The 25,314-nt window shown below is 32.1% G+C and overlaps 4 protein-coding genes across 7 annotated transcripts in view; 3 read left to right on the forward strand and 1 right to left on the reverse strand.

Moving 5' to 3' along the window:
• The first annotated feature begins 1,571 nt into the window (after nucleotides 1-1,571).
• LOC123718820 lies at nucleotides 1,572-4,875 on the forward strand. Its single transcript, XM_045675726.1, has one exon. The coding sequence runs from the start codon at nucleotides 1,576-1,578 to the stop codon at nucleotides 4,873-4,875; it is 3,300 nt and encodes a 1,099-aa protein (XP_045531682.1). The 5' UTR covers nucleotides 1,572-1,575.
• An 85-nt stretch (nucleotides 4,876-4,960) lies between these two features.
• Nucleotides 4,961-8,489, reverse strand: LOC123718996 (solute carrier family 66 member 3). Its single transcript, XM_045676032.1, has 5 exons — nucleotides 8,094-8,489; nucleotides 7,834-8,010; nucleotides 7,321-7,546; nucleotides 7,057-7,177; nucleotides 4,961-5,891 (listed from the first exon to the last, which is right to left on the reverse strand). Exons 2-5 carry the CDS (start codon nucleotides 8,001-8,003, stop codon nucleotides 5,707-5,709), a joined length of 702 nt encoding a protein of 233 aa, XP_045531988.1. The 5' UTR covers nucleotides 8,004-8,010; nucleotides 8,094-8,489; the 3' UTR covers nucleotides 4,961-5,706.
• A 3,640-nt stretch (nucleotides 8,490-12,129) lies between these two features.
• Nucleotides 12,130-18,315, forward strand: LOC123718626 (kappa-type opioid receptor-like). Of its 3 annotated transcripts, none has more exons than XM_045675293.1 (4): nucleotides 12,130-12,299; nucleotides 14,854-15,054; nucleotides 16,138-16,307; nucleotides 16,374-18,315. In XM_045675293.1, exons 2-4 carry the CDS (start codon nucleotides 14,868-14,870, stop codon nucleotides 17,082-17,084), a joined length of 1,068 nt encoding a protein of 355 aa, XP_045531249.1. In that variant the 5' UTR covers nucleotides 12,130-12,299; nucleotides 14,854-14,867; the 3' UTR covers nucleotides 17,085-18,315. The 3 variants fall into 3 exon arrangements, with proteins under 3 accessions (XP_045531249.1, XP_045531250.1, XP_045531248.1); XM_045675294.1 differs by lacking the exon at nucleotides 12,130-12,299 and adding an exon at nucleotides 12,885-12,897; XM_045675292.1 differs by lacking the exon at nucleotides 12,130-12,299 and adding an exon at nucleotides 14,343-14,388.
• A 954-nt stretch (nucleotides 18,316-19,269) lies between these two features.
• The window catches only part of LOC123718724 (CUB and sushi domain-containing protein 1), a 48,729-nt gene continuing 42,684 nt past the window's right edge, over nucleotides 19,270-25,314 (forward strand). For both annotated transcript variants that reach the window (XR_006755062.1, XM_045675466.1), the window contains exon 1: nucleotides 19,270-19,514. Coding sequence is in view for 1 of the 2 variants with exons in the window: in XM_045675466.1 (XP_045531422.1) it covers nucleotides 19,454-19,514 (61 nt within the window). In the remaining variant the exon portion in view is untranslated. The remainder of the gene's footprint in view (nucleotides 19,515-25,314) is intronic.

Genomic DNA, 25,314 nt, shown 5'->3' on the forward strand with positions numbered 1-25,314 from the left:
CGAGATAGGAAAGCAATGGAGAATTGATGCCAAGGATGATAGGACACTCATGGATGTTGGTTGACTACTGGCTTTGATTGCCATTTCAATTTAATTCGAGCAAATCACTCAAAAGACAATTTATTAATGTTTCATGCCATAAAAACATTTATTGTGAAAAAATATTTTTTTTATTTATCTCGGGAACTGAGAGAACTTAGAGCTATATATGCATATCAGATTATCAAAATTACAATATCAAGAATCAATATTCTCCACACTAAGGAAGAACTATGATTTTTAAACATAACATAACTAAAACTATTTAGCACATTTTACTTTGCAATTTTATGAGAAAGCATTGATGTTTCCGGAATTTAACCGTTTGGATTATTTTTTGTTCGTGTACAACGTCGTTTTTAAAGTTGGGTCATTTACACTTAAATTTAATATCTAAATATAATAACATGCAATTTTATTATCTGTGGCTTTATAGCTTAAGTAACTTATTGGCTTAAAGGTATCGTTACCAGGCTAGAAAATTCATTAAAATTATTTGATTTGATAGACAAATTAATTTGTTTTAGCGCCATACGTTTTATGGATTACAACGTTTCTCTATTCTATCTAGTACTGTATGCTATATTGATTGTAATTTGATTTTGCAACATTTTTGTTTTGTGCAGCTATTTATTGTATTATATAATTATAAATATAAGTAATTATTCAAGATTACTAACACAATTTTCTTTACTTAAATTTTAATTTTAATTTAATTAAAGAAAATGTCAAGTTAAGTTACCTTCGCAATTCCAATAAGATAAATCAATTTTGTTATCAATTATATATACGTATCTTCAAATAAAATGAAAGCCGTATTTATTAGGTGCCTATCTACATTGCTAAAAACTGTTTACTTAATATGTATTATATTTTTAAATGACATCATTTTTATTAAGTATTTTCGATGTCAACCCAAGATCAAAAAGTATAGTAATCATATGACTTGTAACAGTAAAATTCCGATTTATGTTACCGTTATCTATTGAAACTACGTCATTGTTTAGGTGTCTCCTGCTATTGAATAATTCCATAAATCATGAGCTTTGCATCCCACAATAGTATGCAATTTGCGACGTTGCCGTTCATGTTGTTCTCGCTGTTCAAAGATTGGCTACCTCGGCCAAACGTCATTGCATACGAAGGATTTTTAAAGCGATGTCTCGACTCTTGTGGCAGTTTTATAACATTTCAATTTGATACGTAAACATTTCATAATTTGATACAGCTCCAATTCCAAACATTACAGCTTCTCCATAGAAATAATTTGAATTTGAAACATTATTAATTAATTGTCTTTTATTTATAATAACTGAAGTCAATAAAGTATTTTTATTAATTTAGTATAAACGACAAATTTTTGGTAGCACTATGAAAAAAGTTAAAAATGTACCCTAACATGTATACCATGCAATCTTCTTTTTTACTATATGGCTAGGTTGAATCAAATTAATTTATATCATAGGCAGTGACATTTTTCACTGTCTGTCCTCAACCTTAAGTATTAAACAAATATTCTGATGACAATTTAATATAATGCTTGAAAAGAAAATATTAATATATTTTACGATATGCATTATAAATGTAACCGAAAGTAAAAAACCTTATGACAAAAACAAATTAGCCACGTGGCAGCTGGAATGTGAATTAGGCATTATTTCCGACCCCGAATGCCCTGTTGATGGTGGATGGTCTGCTTGGACCTCGTGGACAGCTTGTCAAGGATCTTGCGATGAAACTGGTCACCGTAGAAGAACAAGAGAATGCATTAATCCACCACCATCAAAAAATGGGTTACCATGTAGTGGAATAGATTACGAAATGGAAACATGTTACCTTAATAATTGCAGTATAAAAGATTTCCGTTTGTTGGTGAAAGGTGATCCAGCTAGGTCTACTGGTCTTAGACAATTAGAGGCAGTTCCCGCTGTTGCAGAACGTTGTTTGCAAATTCAATGTCCGTTTGAAGCAATTGAAGCTGCTTTAGTAACAGAGAACATATGGCAATTAAATGCGGAAGAGATATGGAATGATTTGCTTTGTGTTAAGCGTAATTTGGGATGCCCCGTTACAGGACAGTGGAGTGCGTGGGACTCTTGGTCTATTTGTGGAGCACGTTGCGGTAAGGGTTTGCGATGGAAACAAAGAAAATGCGATACGCCTCCTCCTTCAGATGCTCGCCTTACCTGTTCTGGTTCCCCATTACAATATGGAGAATGTGAAGGTGATCAATGCGCTATAGAAAAACCGTATGTTGAACATTCGCCTACTGGTTCGTGGGCGCCATGGGGCTCTTGGACAGAGTGTTCAGAAAATTGTGGTTTGGGTATTAGGCGGAGAAAAAGATTATGCATTGAAAAATATACACCTCATTCGCTTTTTACCTGGAACACAAATTGTCGTGGGCAATATGATCAAGTGGAAACTTGCTCGAAAAAAAAATGTAATCTAGATGGTGGATGGTCAGGTTGGAGCGCTTGGGGTGCGTGCTCCCAAACTTGTGGTGCAGGTAAACGCTCTAGGTGCAGATCCTGCACGAGACCCTCACCATTTGGGAAAGGCAAAAATTGCTTCGGATCACGAACTGAAGTTGGAACGTGCCACCTAAAGCCATGTGAAGTTTATTCTCATACAGTGAGTTTTTTCAACGGTGACTCTGCTCTAGAATATTTTTTTCCGAAACAACACTTCACTTTTTTTCACTTTTATATCCGTTTTATGCCATTGTCACCATCAGGAATAATTGTTCATCGGGGTAAATTAAATGATCCATCTATACATCTAACATTGCATAAATGGCATTTATGTTTGGATATCAGTGGCTCGTCAAAATGTATATTGCCACGCTTTTGTTCACCTAATTCAATAGCTCCCGCTGTTTGGCATTCAGCTCTAGTCACATTCACAAATGATGCAGCCTTATTGCGAATTAATGACGCACAAATGCCGTTGAAATATTCTGTTTCATGTAATCCGGAACTAGATAAAAATGTATTATCTATAAGCGTAGGCAAAGGATTTCATGGAGCTGTGGAAGAAATTATTGTTAATTTCATTCCGTTGAGTATGTTCATTGAAAAACAGCAACAATCAAGCAATTCATCAAAATTGTTTCCAACGTCTGCTTCAAATATTATATACGACAAGGCCAATCTTGATGAAGCCTTTGTTTCACTAGAAAACGACTATTATATTCGCATACCTTGTTTTAATAAAAGTGAAGACACTTGGCATTTGAAATTGACTTTAAACCCTACAACGGGCGATGGTTTAATCTTAGTCATATACGATAGCTTGATTGGTAATTGGATATTATTAGCATTCGAGAATTTTCGTATAAAAATTAAATTAAAAACCGGTGAATGGAAACCCGAATCATTAAGTTCTACTGCGCATCAGCTCGACCAGTGGATAGATCTGAGCATATCCAAAAGGAAGTCAGCAAACGTAATTGAAGCCGCTATAAATGGTAGAGAACGGTTGCATATATTTTTGAATAATTGGCAATTGCAGAAAAGAGATGGTAAATATAAACGTCAAACTTATGAAAATGATTCAGGGATTGACAATATATGTGGTGATACCGATGATCAATACGCTGCCGTTTTACCGAACTCCATCCACCACATCAAATGTAGGGATGAATTTTATGTCGGCGACATACCTTTTTATATTAAGACCAATATTTCTGAAGACATCCAAGGATTTTCTGGCACCATTGCTTCTATACATATTAATGGCGCTTTATTGAACCTTCATGATTGCAATAGGGAAAGAAATATGGGTAACACGGTGCAGTTATCTTCGCGCACAGCGAGTCTCTCTGGAGCTTATTATGAAACAGTGTGGGGTAAATCGAACATACTTAATCTTACCTGCGTATATTCTAAGATTTTAAGTTCTGTTAAAAGTCAAAGCTATTGGGTAATGTTAGACACAGCTATCTCCGAAAGATTGAGCCGAAAGAATGTTACGGTTTATGACGATGGAAGGATCCTCAGACTTTCGTTACCGGAAGATAGAGAACTGAGAGGGTTTTATACTTGCCGGTCATACTCAAACGAAAGAACTCGTAACGTAATTACATACGGTGTCATTGGTAAATTTGAAAACAACTTCATGGGCCCTGATTTTACCACAGCCTTGGCTGTATTTACGACACTTTCACTAGTAGTATTCACATTAGGATGGCTTATTACAGAAGGTATCAATGATCTTCGCGATGGATATGGATTTTTCAGAGATATACATCTTACCCCAGAAAAAGAAGCTGAAGCTGTCTGTAATTATATTGACCAAAATATACATTTATTGGGTTCGAAGAGTGCAGCTAGATTAGCGAAAGCAAGAGCAAGACGCAAAGCAAGGCAATTAGCAAGTAGAGCAAGCTTCGCGGCGCAGGAACCAGAAGGTTTGATGGAAATAGATAACAATAACCACGATTCCGTTATTGAAGAATCGCCTTCAACCTCCTTGCCTCAATTGCCAGACACAAAATGTCTCCATCTAGAACCATCTCACCAAGTTTTTAGATGCGAACCGTCGTATGTTAGTTCACCCCGGCACGGGTCTAACATAACTTCCCCTCTAACTAGAATAACGTCCTCATCGTCCATAGAAAATTCTCCTAGGAATCTCTACTCAAAGTTATTACTAACCAAAACAAGAACTTCATCAAAAGAAAATTTAGGTGCCCACAAATTACGAATTAAAAACGAGATACTCTCAAATCGATCAGAATTACTAACAATAAAACCACCAGCAATTATGAATACTTTATCACCAGGGCAGCGAGTATTACAAAAATTCCAGCAGTTAAAAATGGATGATCCTTAATTAGTTTTAATTATACAATTATGTTTATCATTTTAAGGAAAAATTAAAAGCATGTCTAAAGGATTAAATGAAACAGGAATTGAAGCGTGCCAATATTTATTTCTATTGATCTGTTTTACATAGATTAATATTTAAAACTTTCGTTCTACACTTATAGACCCGAATTTCTGGTGAATATTTATTTATAGCGCCAATAAGGCCACACTTAAGGAAAAAGGCAAAAGACAAGACACATAAACTTAAACTACGTTTAAAAAATTCATAACATTGAAAACTAAATAAATGCATAAAACGTTAAATTTTTATTATTATTTAACTACCTAAATGACTAGTTATATAGCTATAAACTCGAGAGAGAGATAATACAATGTATATAAACTCTGCATATTATATTATTTTACGCAGAACTTCATGAATAATCGAGACAAAATTTTCAACCAACATTAAATTCGAGTTTTGACTAGGCTTTAATAAATACGATAAATTTAGTAACAAAATCGATATACAATTGTACTTTTAAAAGCATACTATAGTGTATGATTGTCTTTTATATTACATGAGCAATAATTAATAAACTATAATAATAGTAACAAATAAAATACCATAACTAAAGCAGACTACCCAAAAATGTAGAGCGTGCTTCAACTACCAACATACACTAAAGGTAATATTTTTAACAACACGTTGTCCGTTTCGTTAAATCAGTAAAGTAAGAAAACAGATCATTTTATTTACTACACATAAACAACGATTGCATTACTATAGCTACAGACTGTTGACCTAATATCCGTTGACCGTTACAATTCAATTTCGATCGCGTGTATTTTTGCCTTAATCGACGTGGTAGTGACGACGTACAGACGGCTCACGACGGCGGGTTGAAATCATCGGTGTTTGCGCCTGCAGTTGATAATAAGCCGCTGTTCCCAATACGGCACTACTCAATATCGCCGACACTGAATAATTTAGTAACAGGTGCTTGTCAGCGGAATCCATGAAAACAGTGAAAAAGCGACCTAAAAGCAATTATTTTCTTTTAATTTTTATACTGCGTAGTAAAACATTATGTAATTTTATCTAAAAAACAATATAATGTTGATTAAATGAGGCAGGACAATCGCAAATGCAAGTACTTTCAGCGCGTTAGCATGATAAATGTAAAATCTTAAAATATGAATTCAAAAGAAAAAAATAAACAATATTTTTATAACGATAAGTTATGTTTTAGATTATTTATTTATTACGGACATAAAAAAAACAATTATACGAATGATATTGGCAAACATGGAAAACATAATATATACGAAAAGATTCAAACTTTTCCGAAATTTAGAAAGGAACACATTTATAAGAAAATTAATAGATTTAACTATGTACTACCGCATTCGGATATGTCTTTTGATGGTGTGTAAGTGAGGGTGTGTATGTGGGGTGTGCTTATGATGTAGATAATTTAGCGCTATGGATATTCTTAATACTCCTTTTAGGCATATTCCATAGCTGAAACAAGGCTTAAAAAATATCAAAGTTACCTTTTGTTAAGACGTCAGATAACCATACAATGAATGTTATAAAAATAGACTGTTGTCAATTATAATATAACAATCGCAAATCGCTCTTGGGGCTGACTCTTGACGTAGACGAATCTAATATAATAGCCCAAACCACTTATATCCTATCCTAGCTACAATTTATTTGTACTGTGTCACATTAATTTTAAAAGTATTTGAAATAAATGAGATTCGTTAATATCGACAAGCAATTGTGTAGTTTAGTTGACAAGGAATTTAGATTCGCATCAAAAACATGAATCTCCCCATGAGACACTGCCTAGGAAAGTTCTGAATGAATGCAGAAATTTGTCAGACCAGGCATTATATTTGGCTGCAGAAATTTTTACAAGCTCTGCTAAACTACTAAGAACTTTAACAAAGGAAGCTTTATACACCTTGCAGATAATCAATATTCGCATTGCCATTTTTTTTATTATTGATCTAAGAAAGCTGTATCATTTGTAGCATTCATAACAAGATAAAATAAAATTATCACCACACTTAGCAAAAGTCTTTCATCACAGCCATAAACATTTCCCTAAAATAAAATCTCTGAACATAGGTATGATTTTATACAATTAAGTGCAGATACATAAGTATAAGTGTATAAAATAAAACATTAACTTACCGGCATTAGTTAAAGCTGACATGGTCCAAGTTTCAATTGATATAGCATCTGAATTTGATGCCTTCATCATTCCACGAATGTAAGTTACCTTAGCAACACCACTCAAAGGCAAACATATTGGCTAAAAAAAGTATAAATATTTAAAAGTTGAACAATTAATATATTATTTTGCTATATGAATTTCTTTAAAGTTTTATGAATAAAAAAGAAATGTATAATATGAATAATTATATCACTACTATAAATTATTTTTTAAATACTTACAACAAGATAATTAAGGGTCTCCTTAGGTATTATTTCAATCAAGAATGCAGATACGGATACAATATATGTGCCAGAAATCATTGATGTGTACTTGTTAGCTAGGTATCCTTTTGCTCTTAGTACATAAAACAACATTATGTACTCCTGAATCAGTAGAGCTAAGTATTCCAGATAAGTAACTAATGTGTACTTATTTTTAAAATTATACAATGCCATTATAGAGTATCTGTAAAAAAAAACTTTAAACCACTGACCCTTTGTGCCTAACCGGTAAGGATACAAATGTATTGTATCTATTTTTCATCATCTTTATTTAACAAAAATCACCCTTTTTGCATACAAAGTCTAAATTATCATTGTTGCTTTAGAGATTAACATAAAGTCTCTGCTACAAAACCCTTGAAAAATCTATGGTCAAACATTTTATAATAATTTAGTTTGTTACTGTCATCATTTAATTTATCAAAAATATTCTTAACTTTATGAAATAATAACTTATTTAAAAACACTTACCCCACAATTTCCATTGCAATAGCATGAAGACTTATGCCTTTAATTTCACTTGGCCGCTTGTTATTTAAGTGAAAGATTTGAGGAACTTTTAAAAATAAACATGTGAGTACTATGGACCAATTTAAAAAATCCACAGCAAAAACTTTTAATTCAACTTTCCAGTTATCCATATTTGTTCTTAAAAAATAAATTTATTTAAATAAATCAGACCGAATATGAAACAAATTTACTAAATATTTAAAGGTATTATTAATACTCACAATATCGAAATTATTACGACTTATAATTTGGGATACACTAACGACACATGCACTAGCGAATGCAATAGTTTTCACAGTGCCGGATCACGGTTGCAGTCAATTGAATATCAAGCTATTATGCGTATATTCACCATCTCCCTCAACCCTCGCATATTTCAGGGGAGCCTCACCTATCTACCCCCGCCGCTATGTTATAATTAGTATAAGCGTAGGTGCACTATATAGCATTATTACTTGCTATATCAGGTAAATAATTAATTTATAAGACTTTGTACATGAATTATGGTACTTTCTTATGTAACAATTCTTTAAAAAAAATATAATGTTTATTTATTTTGGGTTAATTATCCGCAATTGAATTCATCTACAAAAATTGTAATTGTGCTTCAAATTACATTAAAAATAGATACATATTACATAGGCACATAACTATCAACTATTAAATGTCGTTGTCAATTGTCAAAATGTCATCTCAATGGTCAATGCCAATATTTTATTACAACTGTATAATATACCATTAAATAATAAACTGATTCTACATATTTATCAAACTTATTATGTTACAATTCATCAAAAACCCTTCAGATTCGAGGAGTATAAAATTTACTTTGACACTACGTTAGCAATCTGACATATACTGTATAGTAAATAAAATGTGTTTTAATGACTGTAACATATTATTATAACGACAACTTGTATAGAAATGTACATAATTTTTTAAAGGCGCTATTAGCAAGCGTTGATTGTTATAATGCAAATGGAATTGCAAATAATTGTTATCTTTTCATATATAAATATACTATTATATATTATTATTAATACTTAATTAGATGAAAAACTAGTTTTGATAGATGAAGGCGGTTTACTTAGATTAAGCCTATTGGAGATAGAAAGGCTCTAGTTAGGTCGTTAGGAAAAGAATATAATTTTCTATGTCATTATTTATCTGACTTTATATCCTAAACTACTCGTATATGAGATTTCTATATCTGGTCAATAAAAGGGTTCATTCTCAAGTTAGTACAGTACTGGATACATTATGTACCAATGTCGGACTTTTATTTTGTATGGTAGAGCTTTTGAGATAAATACCTAATATGTATTTAGTTACTTAAAAGAATTATGTAGGAAGTACCTTCACTATTAAGTTTATTATTCTAAGCTTTTATAATTTAAAGTGAAATAGGAAAAAAAATAAACATTAACAGCAGAATCTTACAATTGTATTGTTTAATACTTCTTTAACGTTACAAATTTGTTTGTTTGTACAAATAGTTTTTTAAAGATTTGTGTGACCCCAGTGGGACCCCACTTTTTTAACGGCGAGCCTAAGTTAAATTGGTAATCAGGTATTATTATGCAGTACAATACGTTGTTGTCATTATTGCTTCGATAACGTCACTTGGCCGGCTGAGTGTCGCCAATGTTAGAGTGAAGATCGTCTTAGAAGCTGCGCAGAAGTTCTTCAAAAGCTGGGGCGCAGCTCCGTACCCATACCATGCCCTCACCCACCACGCCCTTCAAATAAACCGCTATTCTAAAAAAACTTAGTATATTGTTTTGCTTAAGTATTTTGTCTTAGCTTCTTCTCTTGCGATTTGATATTCAAGGAAAGTGGAAGTGACTCCATACAAATGATATTCTTTAAGTGTCTAATCGAAAAGTGTAAAAATCTAAAAATTATCAGTTAATAAGTTAGTGAAAAGTTTATACAATTAACGCACATACAAGTTTGTTGTGATTTAATAAAATAAATGTTTTAAATTTAATTGTGGTGCCTTAATAATAGCTTGCGTTTGTACAAAAGTTTGTAGGGAGACTTCCTAAAAATATTACAGTTCTGCACAAATTTATTATTCCAACATTCAAAACATTGTTAAGGTGAGTTATACCTAGTTAATAAAGATATTAAAAGTAATCAGAAAGCATACCAAAACGTTTCAAAATTTATATCATCGTTGTAAAAGTATTTCACAACTTGTTTAGAATTGATAATATTTAGCATATTTTCTGAAAATTATAGAGATTTCTCACTACTATACATAAGAATTATCTTAAACAGGAATTACCTCACCACTGACCCGTAATAAAAGTCTTCGCGAGGATCTAGGCCACTTTCTGTATAAGAAAAATAGAAATGCTATTGAAAGGCAAATTAATAAGATATTCGTTTTCGGATACAATACTTGATTAACCGTGTTTTATTTATAAATTATTTAAAACTATTTATTGTTGTCAATTATATTAACACATTTAAAATTTCCACTATCCATAATAATTAATTCGAATAAATCATTAATCAAAAAAACATCAATAATAATTACAATAATCATATTATTATATATGTAGGAAAATAATTGATAATAACAAATAATTTTAAATATTTTATAAATAGTATACGGTTAACTAAGAATTGTATCGGATGAAAAGTATATTAGTGACTAGTCCATAGTAGACAAATTCATCCATAATTTTATCCAACGATTCTCTGTGCGTCCTTGACCAAGTTTGGCCTGGGACTACGTTCAATTTACTCTACCATTCCTACTACGTATCCCATTTCGCTGGCACCAGCGCATTACGGTTTTACCTCATTGCTCGGTTCACTAGTATGTCCAGCCCACTTCCATTTGTCATTTGTATGCGACTGCATATGCCGATAAATACTGGGCTGGATTTAGAGGGCTGGAGTGCTCGGGGCAACAAACGAATAGAGGCTCCCTGGCCCCAAATTATTTGTATTATAATTTCTAGTATAGTGACCAACAAGTTAGATTTTATTATATTCTGTCCTAATGATATGTCTCAGTTTTCGAGGTAGTTAGTACTAAGTTTAAGATGCATATTCTGCGCTTGCGACGTGTATTTTCTTTTGTGTAAGTCGTATATTTTCAAGTTTTATATTATGTTAACTGTTTACGAAAAAAGTATGTTTTACAGTTTTCATTTGTTATAGGATTATTCTCCGACTATCAAGGCCGCAGATAATGAAAATTTTAATTATATGTTTCGTTACATGGGGTCCACCAGGAAAAGTAATAGCGACTGTTTGATTGTAGACAATGTGCAAAGTCACTATGACGATGAATATATGGATTATGAGGATTATAAACTTGAACATAATCTTAGGAAGAAGGTATGTGTTTTTCGTCAACTGTAGATTCGAGGTAAGAATAAGGATTTAATGAGCATTAAGGTTCGGAATCGTAGAAGGCTATTAGCAATAAATATTTGTCGTACAAGCAGAAGAGCCCTTACGACGTCTTGGATAACGCAAAGCTTGCTTTGCCTAGACACGTGAGCAGCAATATAGTAGATTTTAATTTTCACATCATTGTTATACTTATAATCTTGAAGATGAATCGTTCTTATAAACAAAAGAGCGATTATTTATATGAGGAGTTAAGTGATTATTATCAAAAAGGTTTTTTAAAAAAACATTAATAAATAACCATAGAAACCCACTTGCAATAGCTTTCTGGTAATGTGAGTATACATTCTCGGTGATATCATTTAACATCAGATGAGCCTCCTGCCCGATTGCCTCCTATTACATAAAAAGGTCGCTCCTGAGGCGTATATATGCTTTACCTTCCAAATAAAATTATATTTCTCTGTCGTAAATCGTAATCGTTCTATCAAAGCATTTTTACATTTTCTACTGTTCCTCTTGAAAATTCTCAATTTGGTTTATTTTTCAAAAATGTACGTAAATTATTGTCATATAATTTTTTTTTCATGCATTTCAAACTTCGCTCTACGTGTCTGTATTCGGAGAGCGTATAACAATTCAGTTATTTTTAAAAAGCGACCTCTAGTACTAATGAGATGAAATAGTAACGATAGCCAATAGACTTGGCAGGATATAATATCAAAATTGTAAAAAGTTCTAATAGATGGCGTTAGTATCCTTGATTTTAACAGTAAGGTTTGATTTTGTTTACTTATGATATGTAGGTAGTTCAATTTTTTATTATAAATTGTTGGTTGTTATTAATGCATTTACTACAAAATATAATACATGATATATTTTATGGCAGTGTGATATGTATTTTAGCTAATACGATAATTAATAACTATAGACATCGCAAAATATATGGTACCATACTCTGATGATTAATAAAATCTGATAGTTTTAGGTGCTTTGAAAATTAAAGAGTAAAACCAGTGAACTGTCTACCGTATTATATTTCATCATTGTGCACCGTAAGTAATATTTAATCTATTATTAGTCAAAAAACAAAAAATCACTTAAAACATTGTATTTTGTTTTATTTTTAGTTAAGTACTATTTTAAAAGGACACCCAAGGCTGTTTTTCAACTTAAATATATGTTGGATGTAATCACTGTTCTTACGCATAGTTACAACCCTAATGCGTATGGCTTGCCGACAATAGCTTAGCTGACAAATGAACAATGTCGCTGTGTCTATCGATGTGTAGACGCATGTCCATCAGAATAAAATTTATATCTCACTAGTAACCTTAATAATGTGATATGAGGGTAATTCTTGTATTTTAAATTCTTATAAACTTAAGACTTGTTCACTTCAGATGAGTCGCATACTAAAACATATTTGAACAATTTTTATAAAATCATCATACAATTAAAGGAAAATTATTATTGTGTATGATGAAACTTCAAGCTAGATTGTGTCTAATATTATTTCACTAGCCGGATGTTATAATAACAGAAAACGTTTATATGGTGCTTTTCATTCTGTTTAGATTTCCCCAACCGATGTGCCACTGTGGGTAACCCCTGTTAACTGAAATGCAGGAAATATTCATTCATTAAATGCAGGTATTCAAGTGAGCGCATAGGTACAGGTGTACGCATAGAACTACTCTATATTTCCTAACTCTAATACCCCGATAAAATAAAAGCGTGCGGCGTGGCATAGATCAGGCATGCATGACTGAGCTTTATAAACTCATTCCAACAACCCTGTACTCGCATATATGTTTTATACATAATTGATGATATATATTGAGATGATACCTGTGATTTTAAACCGTGACTTGATATCTGGTACTAATACTGAACCAAATAATGGTGTCAATAAACCTAGTGAATAACAAAATCTAAATACTTAATTTTAATAAAGCTTAAAGGATGTATTGTAAGTCTAGAAGTAGATAACGCTGAAACGAAGTCTTCAGTCGTTGATTACAACTTACATCCGGGTACAAACTGTTGTTCAAAGAACTTACAGAACTGTATAACAAATAAAGCTACAACTTAGCTTCTGTTTAACACTCTACTTAATTAAAATTAATTTTATCTGAAGTTAAATGAGTTATCTTGTTTATTTCATACATGTTTTAAATAATGATAATCGTTTTTTATTAACAGACTTTATTATAGTTTTGTAAAATTACGATATAAGCAGAATGATGAATGATGATGACAAATGTAGGCTACATTACATGGAAACAACATTAAATGACATAAATTCCATAATTTTACATTAATCGTGTATATCATATTAAAATATTGAAATGGTCGCAGTTTCGATAATTAATATCAATATATATAAATCATATTTAATAGTAACTAAATTATGATTCAAATAATCTTTATAAAAATACTAGGTTTTGAGCCTAGCGAGCTACGGCGCAACGCTGTTCGAACTTTGGCTTCGGACCAATGGATTTTTCTTTTCATGTGCGCAATAAAAGCCTCGCGTCAAAGACCCAATCGACGAAGAGGCATCCCGATCACTTATTAGAAACTTATTTATTGTTGTTTTATTCCAAATCCACAATCAAAATACCTTAAAATATAAAGCAATTAGTAATGAAGGGAAACTTAATTCAAAAAAGCAAATCGACCGTGTGTGTTTTGTGCCGTTCGGTCCCATGACATTTTTATAAAAAAAACTAACCATAAGCAAGCACATAATAAGAAAAGTCGCCCATATGAAATAAAATATTTATTAAATGCAACTATTATCGGAATAATCGATAGGCCCCACCTTTACATATATATAGGTCGCGCAAATCTTATACTATACAAAATGGATGAATTTTGAATGTAAGTAATTAGAAAGAGTAATAAATAATCCATATACCAAAGAGTAACAAGGATGTAGCGACTATATAGCTCGTTCTCGATGTTCCCGCCCCTGAAATTCATGACCTTGAAAGGGTGTGTTTATACACAATCCGACGTAAAGAATGCACTAGCTGCCTGTTTCTCCCGCCATTTCGATAAACGCATTCGTTGGGGTAAGATCTCTAAAAATGTTTTCGATCCCGAAACAACTTGTCCTGCAAATGTTTCTATTATTAAGTGAGTATTGTGAGAGTAACTTGTTTTATACTTAGTTCTATTGACGTGAATTGATAATAATTTTCAGTTTAGATTTGCGGTTGTGTTTAAAATCTTTTTAATAAATATTAAATCTTCTAATTTAGTACTTGACAACGAAATATATTATTAGTATATTATTAGAAAGAACTATTTTTAAATATTTATTATTGACTTTTTTTAAGCGTAGATTTTAATATTATCTGTTAAACTTATTGTGTAACGCGAATATTTTAAGGTGAAATAAATCAAGTGCAAGTGTGTAATTTGTTTATTCGACGCGATTTCGATGCGGATTTGTGTTTCAATTGCGAAGGCCCAAAAGTCTGGTCTTATTCGAATAAATATATTAAATTAAGAAATAGAAGAAAAGTATCTAAGTGCTACGGGATTTATTTAAATTTACCTTAACAGGGCAATTTTTTGATACTAATATTTTGCCCACAGATTTAGCTTCCTCAATGTATGGAGTTAATAGAAACAACACTACCGATCTAAGCAACTATACGTTTTCACCAGTGACGTTCAATGAAGAGTGGCCCAAAGTCTGGCGGCTCGTTATCATGGTTACAATGGCTACATTGGGAACCACTCTCAATGGATTCTTCGTGGCTTCGTTCTTCGTGGAGCGCCCGCTTCGTCGAGCTGGTATGTATTTTTGGCTTTTTATATAGGGTAACAAATGATTGTCACACCACCTATATACCTCTACAAGCCATTGGCTAGCTTAGAACCATGGACATATGCTTAGGCAATATCACCATTTATTATTCTTGTGTAATTGCACATTTACAATTTGTCAAAAAGGAAAGTGTTTGTAATTAATAAGTCTCCCAAAATCTTTATAACTGAACTGAAAATACCTTATACTAAACTACTGAAATATAGCCTCCTAATACTATTTCAACCTGGAAAACTCGGTACTGATCAAATCAATAAATTTTCACTCGGCGAGTTACTAATAAAAGACCACTGACTGAGACAGAGAGGCTATTGTTAAATATTGTCATTTAATGACGCAGAGATTTTGCATCGTAATTTCTTAATTACTGCGTGTCAATCACTCTCTACATCGGAGGCTCGGGTGGGTGGACATTGCAACCCTCCACATACCTAACTAACATGAATTATTTCGCTTCAAATGCTATTCGAGATATGCGTCAAATTCCAATTTTAATGCTACAAAAGGATTAACGGCATTACACCATCAAGCAGTCTTATTAATTGCAAATACAATGTCAAATATGTGCCATTTAATTAATTAGATAATTGGTTAATAGGCGTACAGAGTAGCAAACGATGCCCATGGTTTGTCATATTATGCATTGAATTGTTTCATTAAGTGTGTTGAACTACTCGTGCAGATTTAGGTTTATCAGTTCCATTGAATTTGTAACAGCCCTTTTTTTGCATCCACTATTAAAGTGTAGTTAATAAAAGGGCAATATTAATAATTCAAATACTAGCGATTGCTATAAATAGTAGCAACAAATCGATTAAATTAAAAGTTAAAATTATTCACCCGTAACCTATGTCCACGTATCGCAAGTACTATAAGGATAAACTATTCATTGACGATTTAATTTCGCAATGTTTTTAATATTATAATGTTTTCATTTACTAACGTGTTATAATGATAATTAATTGATCTGATATAATCTGCTAGTAGTTAATATTTTATACGAATAGCAGTATCTAGTACAATATATATAAATAATTCTATTGTTGTAGGTTTGGTTTATCTTGCGTGTATTGGATTGACTGACATGATAATTACCGGTGTAATTTTGCCTGTATCGTCAGTGGTTCTTCTGTCGGGAGACTGGGATAACGTGCGTGTTTGCAATGTCGTACAATGTCTTGGAATGTCAGCAGTTTACTGCTACTCTCTGTTCTTCATGGTAAGTATTATGACGGAATGTTACTATTCAGTTTTCCTCAATACTGAACCATTTCCTTGGTTACAGTTTACCGCTATTGAAGAATATTTGCGAGTATGTTGCTCCAAACAAGTTTACGGAATCGTTACTCGTTGCAACGTTGCTATCACCACCATTACAGTTTTCATATTGAGCTTTACGTTGGGTTCTGTTGGTGTCTATTTGGATCTTGATTATGACTATTGCGAACGACTACATTACGGAAATATCTATTACAGAGCAGTTTCCGTTGTTATGCTTCACCTAATACCCTGCCTTTTTACTTTCTATTACCTGTTTGCGGCACATCTTAGCGTTTGTCGACGGGCTGCAACACAACCAAGCTACAGGCGGTCTCATGCCTACAGCCGCGACAAATCAATCACTGTACTCAATCTTACAACATACGCTACGTTTTTCCTTGCCTGGGTCCCGTATGTAATTATTTCTTTTAACTTGGGCGCAGCAAGTGACGATACATATTACAATAGCATTTGGTTCGGTCATGGACGCGCTGTTCTTGCAACCTCCATGTACTCTATCATGGATCGGGGCTTTAGACGTGCTTTTGCTCATCTTTTTAACTACTGTTGCTGCAAGAGTAGCCTATCAGGTCAACTGGCACCTCGTCACCGCAGAGAATACTGCACAAGAGTACGTCTATTGCAACCTAACATGTTTATGGCTCGAAGTGCTCAGATACGTCTCGCAGGTCGAGCAAGAGCGGTATCCCTCATTCGTGAAACTCAACATCTGTAAACAGATTCCCAACGATTATAAGAAAGCACTCGGAAACTGGAATGTTAAATGGAAAGATATTTAAACTAATATATGAGTTATCGCAGAAAGAAAACATAAAAAAAAATATGGATGTTTAGATTAAGTATTGATCGTATTAAGCCCTACACTTTTGTCAGTACCTTTGTTTCATTTTAAACCAGTTGTTGTATTTATATTCTTCAAAAATATTTTTATTTCAACAAATAATAATATAATATATTTTTGAATAGAGATTGACTCCAACCACAATTGTGGTTATGAAAGAACCAAAATATTTTTGAATGAATTGCTTTAAATGAACTTTGTAATAATTTTGTCTTACTGGTGCTAGGCCCTAACTTCAAAGAAGGATGTGGGAAGTTTATTAGTGTAATGTGCTGTGATAATATAAGGGTAACAAGAGATTTTGATTCGCACCGACTATAAAAAATCTTTCAAATTATATCCATTCCACAATTAATTATTATAAACTCTCAGTAAGAATACAAAAATATTGATGATTTAAAAAATATATATTAATTTATCACCTGAATTCATTAGAGCAAAATGTATACAAGGCAATATTGAATTTTCAATGATAAGCTTGGGAACAATAATTAAGGACGTGTATCATCTGCGGTTTGAATCAATTTAATGCGATCAAATATAATATTTAAAAAACTGTTTATCTATTCACATAAATATAATATGATTATATACGAAAGGTAAAGAGATATACAAGAGATTGTGGTTTAGATTATATAACTATTAAGTTTTTCTTAAAACAAAATACATATATGTTTATTGAGTATTTATATTTTATGTCAATAATATAATCTTACGAGTTACTCTCAGCATTTGATCTATATGCAATGTGCTATTTTTCTTTTCGCTCATTATTTTGTTATTTTTTTTCAAGTAATTAGTTTTTGTAATTTGAAGACTGATATATTTTTATGCCTGTTTACTTGCTTTTTATAAATATATTTTGTCAATTATTGACACAGCTTTTGCTTATCGATCAAATTATTTAGTAGTAGGGGTAATATTTGTAAGAGTTCACTGTTCAAAGTTAATATATCAATGTTCACCAAGTGTAATCGTATGAATAGTCACCTGTTTATCGAGTACCAACTCACATCTTATTATAGCTCATATTAGACTTTAAAAAGTGTAATTCAAACTGTATTAATTTTGTCAAATCTCAAATTCATCTATTAACTAATCGAGAGTCCAATGTTAAAATTAATCGAATTTATCGTAATTATCTTTCTTCTAGCCTATTTTATATTTAATATTTATACTTCTTATACTATCATACAAAATTATAATACGATTTTCATACTTCTTACTAAAAGTGTTTTAGACGTTTAAAGGTGATTTGTATTGGATTTATTCTTGAATTTTGTGTCGAAAATTGTGACCTACGAGCTTTTCATTTTTGCTTATTGAGCTATGAAAAGATAATGTTTATATAATAAGCTTTTTCAACTACTATTTCTGATTGAATAACCAAATCTATGTGTTGATAACTAACAATTATATAACTTAATCAATATATTGTAACCACTATGAAATAATCAATAAAGTTTTGGTCTCCGCAATTTGTAGTTTTATTTCCCTTTTGACATTTTTAACGTAGAAAAATTTAATAAATCTTTATTTAGTAATTGAAATTCGTAATCGTAATTATTTAGTGGTGTCTTATTCAGATACAATAAATAAATTCTAAACAGACACCAAAATGACATATGCACAATGAATCATAAAAATCTATGATTTAATGAGAAAACACACCAAGCAACTTGGAAGTGTATTACTGAAATCTAAACTCTAAAGATATATTTGTGCTATGTCAAGATCATATGACTTTGCGCATCTCGGAAGTTTAGGATAGAACTGGAATATAGGCGTTGTATCCCAGATTTTGAGTGCCTAACGTTTCTGCGCACAAATGCAGGGGGCGATGAGAGTACAATAAACAGATGTTTTTATATTTTTTTGTGTAAAAGCTTAGAGTGTAACCACACTTTTATGGTAATCGCGCGGTTTTTGTTAAATGTCAATCGTCATCATAATAGCCTTGCTCAACAGTCTTTTGGGCTACTAACTATAACGGTGAAAGGCGGACGCACGGTGGGGGCAAGCCAGGCGAGGCATAGCCGGGCCTGGCAGTCTGCGTTCGTGCATGCACGTGTATACGACCTTAACAGGCAAGTGCTCGAAGTCCGATACGTCAAATGGAAAACTTTTACTTTCGCGCGTTATATTGAAAAACTGTTAGCGATTAGTGTCTGTGAACGTGTGTATCATGCTTAAGTGAAACTTCGAAAAAATTAAGTTTTACGATCGTCGGAAACCATTGCAAAATGTACCTATGTTTGTATTTTATTATTTGGAGCGCTGCTTTCGTGTCAACTCAAGCCCAAGGTGAGTCAAACTTATTAACCGCGAAACTTCCCTTTATCGTGAAAACTACGTATATGGCAACTCTTGCTACCGTGTTCAAACTTTAGCAAGCTTATGTCGAGCAGTTAGTTCACAGATTACCCCTATTTGTTTTATGTTACTTCATCCATGCTTCGTGCTTGGAATGCAGTGGCAGGGATTATAATTAAGGAACCATTACACCTGTCCATTAATAACTTACATATGGATTACGATAATATATGTTGGATTTGATTGAAAATTAAATTTCACATAAACTATTATATAATTATATATATAATTGTTTATGTATATATATAACTAATATATCTATACCTCAGCACATTTTTTTAACACGTGATAAATGTAAATGTATTATATGACTACTTGGCGATAACAGGTTTAGAAGATTGCCGATTGATCTTAAAAACAAAATAAAGTTTTGTATAACTTTATTTCAAAGTAATTCTTCCTTTTTATGCGTTTATATTATTTAAACACTACTGCATTAAGGATCTTAATTTATATCTAATTGTAGGTTGTTGTCTCAGAACCTCCTGGGGCATGCATACTAATAACTACAAAGGCTTATTGTTTGACCGGGCATCAAACGTAACATGTTAAGCTGGAGATCCACTGAATCATGAAATACTAAACCATTAAATTGAAATTAAAAAAAAAGTATTACACTTGCTTTAAAAAAATTTGATGTTTAATGATTGTAACAAATTAAACACGAAATTGCATAACGATATTATAATTTTATGCTAATTACATCAAGAACTTAATTACAAAAACTCGCTTTCTTTTGCTCTATTTCTGCAACTATTATTACTTCTAACTATCGATAACTTCTCATCTTTAAGAATTTTTGTAATGCTCTAAGAGAAATTAAATAATTATTAGAGTTTACTAAGAGAGCGGCATTGGTCCAGGTGCTTCGGTATGCGACTCTCATGTCTGAGGTCGTAGGTTCGCTCCCTGGGACCTTCTGGAATGGACTTTCTGCCTATTAAAGAGACAAATGATTACAAAACATATACAGATATCTAAGGTCCAGACCTTAAAAGGTTTTAGTGCTACTGGTTCACTTCAGATTAAAATGATTATCGCTTTACAGAATTTTACATATATTTGGTTGCGATAGTATTAGTGTTATTACACTAATACTATCGCAACCATAGTATTAGTTTACCATAGTATTAGTATATAACCATATATATTAGTTTAGTTGCACGTAGTTATACGACCGCGACGCGATTAAGTTTTCCATAAAAAATACTTTTTGAACTTATTATTTTTCTATTACTTATTATTAGATTCATTCGTTTAGGCTTATGGCGCTTTGTTAAAGAAAATAAACACAATCTAATAGATTTACTCAATTAAATTTGTCGTCATGTCCGTATAGTTGTATTATACATATAATAAAACTAAATATATGATATATTTAAATAAATAAAAATAATTTAATACGTTTGGTCCCGAAGGTACTCTACCTTTAATGCTGGAAGCAATTCTTCGATGTTTTGTTTGTTTATTCGAACGAGGCAAGTACCAGCTCTGGGATCACCGGTACTGTCTACCAGGGGCTGACGTATTATTTAGCAGCTGTGCACTTAAACGTCCAAGAGTTTCTACCCAAAAGGGAACAAAACATAAAACTCACTGCTTCATGAGTTTAAAGTACATAATCAAAATAGAATACATTACTTTCTTATGACCTCATGTTACTAATAAACGCTTAATAATAGCTTATATAGCGTTTTCACTTGCATTATGGATCAGTTATGATGGTCTTACGGTTTTACCGTATTAGAACGCTCAATATATGAATTATATTTTATACATCATTAGTATTATATAAAAAAAATGCAGAATATTAAACAACGGAAAGTTGCGGACCACCTCCTTTAATTAATTATGATGGGGAAAATTCAGGGTAAACGTGTTGGTAGAAGGAAGAAATCATGGCGTCCCAACGTTAAGGAGTGGACTGGTCAATACCACTCCTTAACGTTGGGACTGCAGTAATGGAGTAATGGAGAGGCACTAAAAGAAGAAGAATCTTATATAGGTTTTAATTTTGTTCGAAGTTCGTAATTATGTAAACAGTAATAAAACATCTAAAGTATGTCACTTGGTCCTTCTCCTCACAGCGTACACATAGTTGGTACGAAAGATTTCAATTAATCTGTAAGTGTTATTATTAATATTTTTATAGGGAATGGAATTGTACCCCACTCGGTGGATATGGAATTGACATACGTCATTTTAGCAATAATAATAATAAAAGCCTTTTATTTCAGATACTTTACATTTAAGTACCTACATTCATATGTCTATCATCTCAATCTTCCTAGATATCTGTGTGCCCTTTTTTGGTAAAGGCCTCCTCCAAATACCGTCATTCCAGTATACACTGTGCCACTCTCTGCCATGTAACATCTTGTTTCCTTACTCTGGTTTATCCACCTTCTAAATTGGCTTCCTCTTTTGCGTTTATTGTACCCTGGGCACTAGTTTCATACTTTCTTGCTCCTTTTCTGTTTCTCTTGCCTGTGTCATAATAATAATTACTAAAATTTAGTCTGGACTCTTTAAAATCCATAATAATATCTCGACTTAAGAGCTTTTTTTTTTAAGTTTATTCCCATAGAGTATTGCCAACAACAAGGCTGGTGTATCTGAACGAACTTTGGTATTACATCCTAACTCCTTACAAACTAAGTTACGGAGGACGCCTTATAGGAACAATAAAAATCTCTATAGCTTGAGAGCATTGCGGATACAAAGTCATATAACCACTTTCACTCTACTTACACACTTCCAAGACAATTCAGTAATAATAATGGTTAATATTTGTGTAAAACGTTTCATGTAATGTATTTAAAATGCAAAAGCTTTCTAAGGTTTTCGGCCTTCGAGATTCAATTATTTGTATTTTGCCGTAACTTTGCGCTACATAAAAATGTTACAATTATAACGCGTATTATTAAACTTACATACTTATATATATATATATATGTATATAGTAAAATACGGCGTAAGAAGTTAAGAAAGATGCCGTTTGTCGTTCGAATAGTAATCAGTATTGTATAACAAATCGTTCGATGTAACATACACTCGTAGTAACGAATACGAATACTCTCTCTACTAATAAACTCGTACTCTATTGAATATCTAGTACAATTCTATGGCTATTGGAATCTCGTGTGATATGCGATCATGCCATTAGATTCATTTAATTACATTCTAGGACCCGTATTTGATTGAACTTTCTTGATTGTATTTGATTGAAATGAGCAAATTTGGTAGCGATATGCGCATCAAAATTAATAATCTTTGCTGAAATGCATATGAAGCCACATTCGACCATGTCGGCTGAATTGTTATTTGTGAATGCACGTCGATTGTTGGTTCGAAGACATGCCGGCCTTCTCACTATGTTTTCTTACTGTTAAATCTAAGGCGTAGTCTATGACTCCTTGACGTTGACGTGTTGACGAATCTTTGCACGAATTCAAAGACGCTCGAAGTCAAACTTAGCAGTCTTCAAGTTTCTGCCAAGTGATGTAAATCGGCGACTAACAACCAGCGCGACTTAGCTGCGAATGGCGCCACCAAACGGATAGTCCTGTAATTAATAATACAGATTAATCATGTATTTAATGTTTAACACTTTTCACAAATACTACGCTAAATAAATAAATTATTTATTGGTTTTAAAAAGCTATTTCTTTACGTATTTTATAAAAAGAAATTATGTTCTCCTTACAATTCTAGAATTTCAAATTAAGGTTGGCTGATTCAGATTAAATTAATTTCGCGATACGTTATGAAATTTTATCTGGCTTCGCATATTAGTAGAAAAGTTTTCTCTGTTATCAAACCAATCTGAATGAAAGCCAGACTTTGCGAAGTTTGACAACAACATTGATTCTGGATACGATTATGTAAACTTCGCTTGGCCAAGTCTCGGCTTAACTCGGACTTCGATGGTCTTACAATAATGTCTATAAAATCAGCTTTAGCGTAACACTGTAAACCGTTTATTAATAACAATAATTACAGCATTTGACTACAGTTTTTAAACTTAAAATGTTAAGTGAAATTTCTTTAGAATAAAATAAGCATGAACGATTAACTTATTAAGTAAAAGTCTTACCCCAAATAACGTCTCGAGACGGTGCTTAGGAGCTCTGTAATAGATATTATTTATTGTAAATAATATTTTATACAATTTCACAGTAATTTTAAGAACGTAAGATGTAGAAAAAACATCTAAGATCTTAAAACGAACAATTCTATACGCTTCAAGTTTCGAAATAGTATATGACAGCTGGATTAAGAGCAACCGAATAAAAACTAATAGATTGTACTCGACTGTACCATTGCATGCAAGCTCATTCAGCATAAATTGGTTTTAATGTGAATAATAAAGACAACTACACGCAATCCGTTCCCCATGCTTAGGATCGGTTCATAATGACATAAATACTCTAAACAATTGACTAGTCATTATATAAATATTTATCATCCTATTATTTTTTACATACATTTATTATTCGACACGCAGGAAGCAATTTAAATCTATGAAAAATGTATACGGAGGATTAGCAAAAAATCTATGTTGTTCCGGTTAAAGTCCCCGATTTCCTTATTTATTATTGTGTAAGCAAGTGCCTTTTAAATTCATGCGCTAATTAAAAACGAGCGAAATATTTATTACAACCTAAAGAAAATACTCAAGACCTAATATCGTAGTCTACAAAAAATCCCCTACAGAGCCGACAATGGTTATTAAAACAATTAATCAAAAAATATTAGATTACGCATTAGAAATGTATGGTTAAGTGATCCTATATGTCAAAAGAATTTCTACTCACTTTACCGACTATCGACCAATTGTATAGGGTAGGGTAAAGCGAGGCCGGTAATTGAGATTACAGTAGCCGAGCTTTTTTATGTTTTATAAATAGAAGTGTTATGGTAAAAGATTCCTAACAAATTCTCTCTTTCCGAGCATGTGCTTAAACCGTTTTTATAAACTATTTTACCCATTCTTAACATTGCTTTATTTTAACTCTATGAGAGGAACTAGTATTATCCTTAAAAAAATGACGGATTTTCGTCTAATGGCTATTATACTTTGATAGAAATTTTCACCGTTTATAGTGTGTGGTTAGTATCACGCTCAGCTTACAAACACTGAACAGTTATTGAGGGATTAAAGTGGTTCGGGCAGTAGGCTGATGCAAATAGCTAAACCATTGACTGGATTTGAACAAATGTTCTATTTCTGTTAAACAGTATTAATATTTTATCATCAGCTCGTCTGAATGAAATTATGCACTACGTATAGTACTCAGAAATATTATCTCCAATGTGTAAGTGTTTGGAAAAGTATCACTTTAAGGTAAACTATTTTAATCTAAAATAACATGCATTCTATATTAATAATATATAAATTATTTATTTATTAGTAAATTAATTTCAACCAATAAGTATAGCAATACAGCGAGAAAAGTTGCCAGCATTAAAGGAATGTATTGCAGCTGGCCACAAGGACCAAACTGTTTTAATTTGTTTTAATGTCTTATTTAACCATTTTCAATTATTATTGTTAGTATGTAGGTTTCGTATCTGTGCGTTCTCATATTCTCTTACAACGGTTTTATTAAGTATAAATTATTTAGCCTGTTATTAATGTATATATTACAATAGGACTTTGAATAAATAAATAAAAAACCGCCTTCTATTTCTGGCAACATAACAAAGTAAAGATAAACCTATTATATGC

This window comes from Pieris brassicae, chromosome Z (assembly GCF_905147105.1).
Source record: "Pieris brassicae chromosome Z, ilPieBrab1.1, whole genome shotgun sequence".
Classification (NCBI taxonomy): domain Eukaryota; kingdom Metazoa; phylum Arthropoda; class Insecta; order Lepidoptera; family Pieridae; genus Pieris; species Pieris brassicae.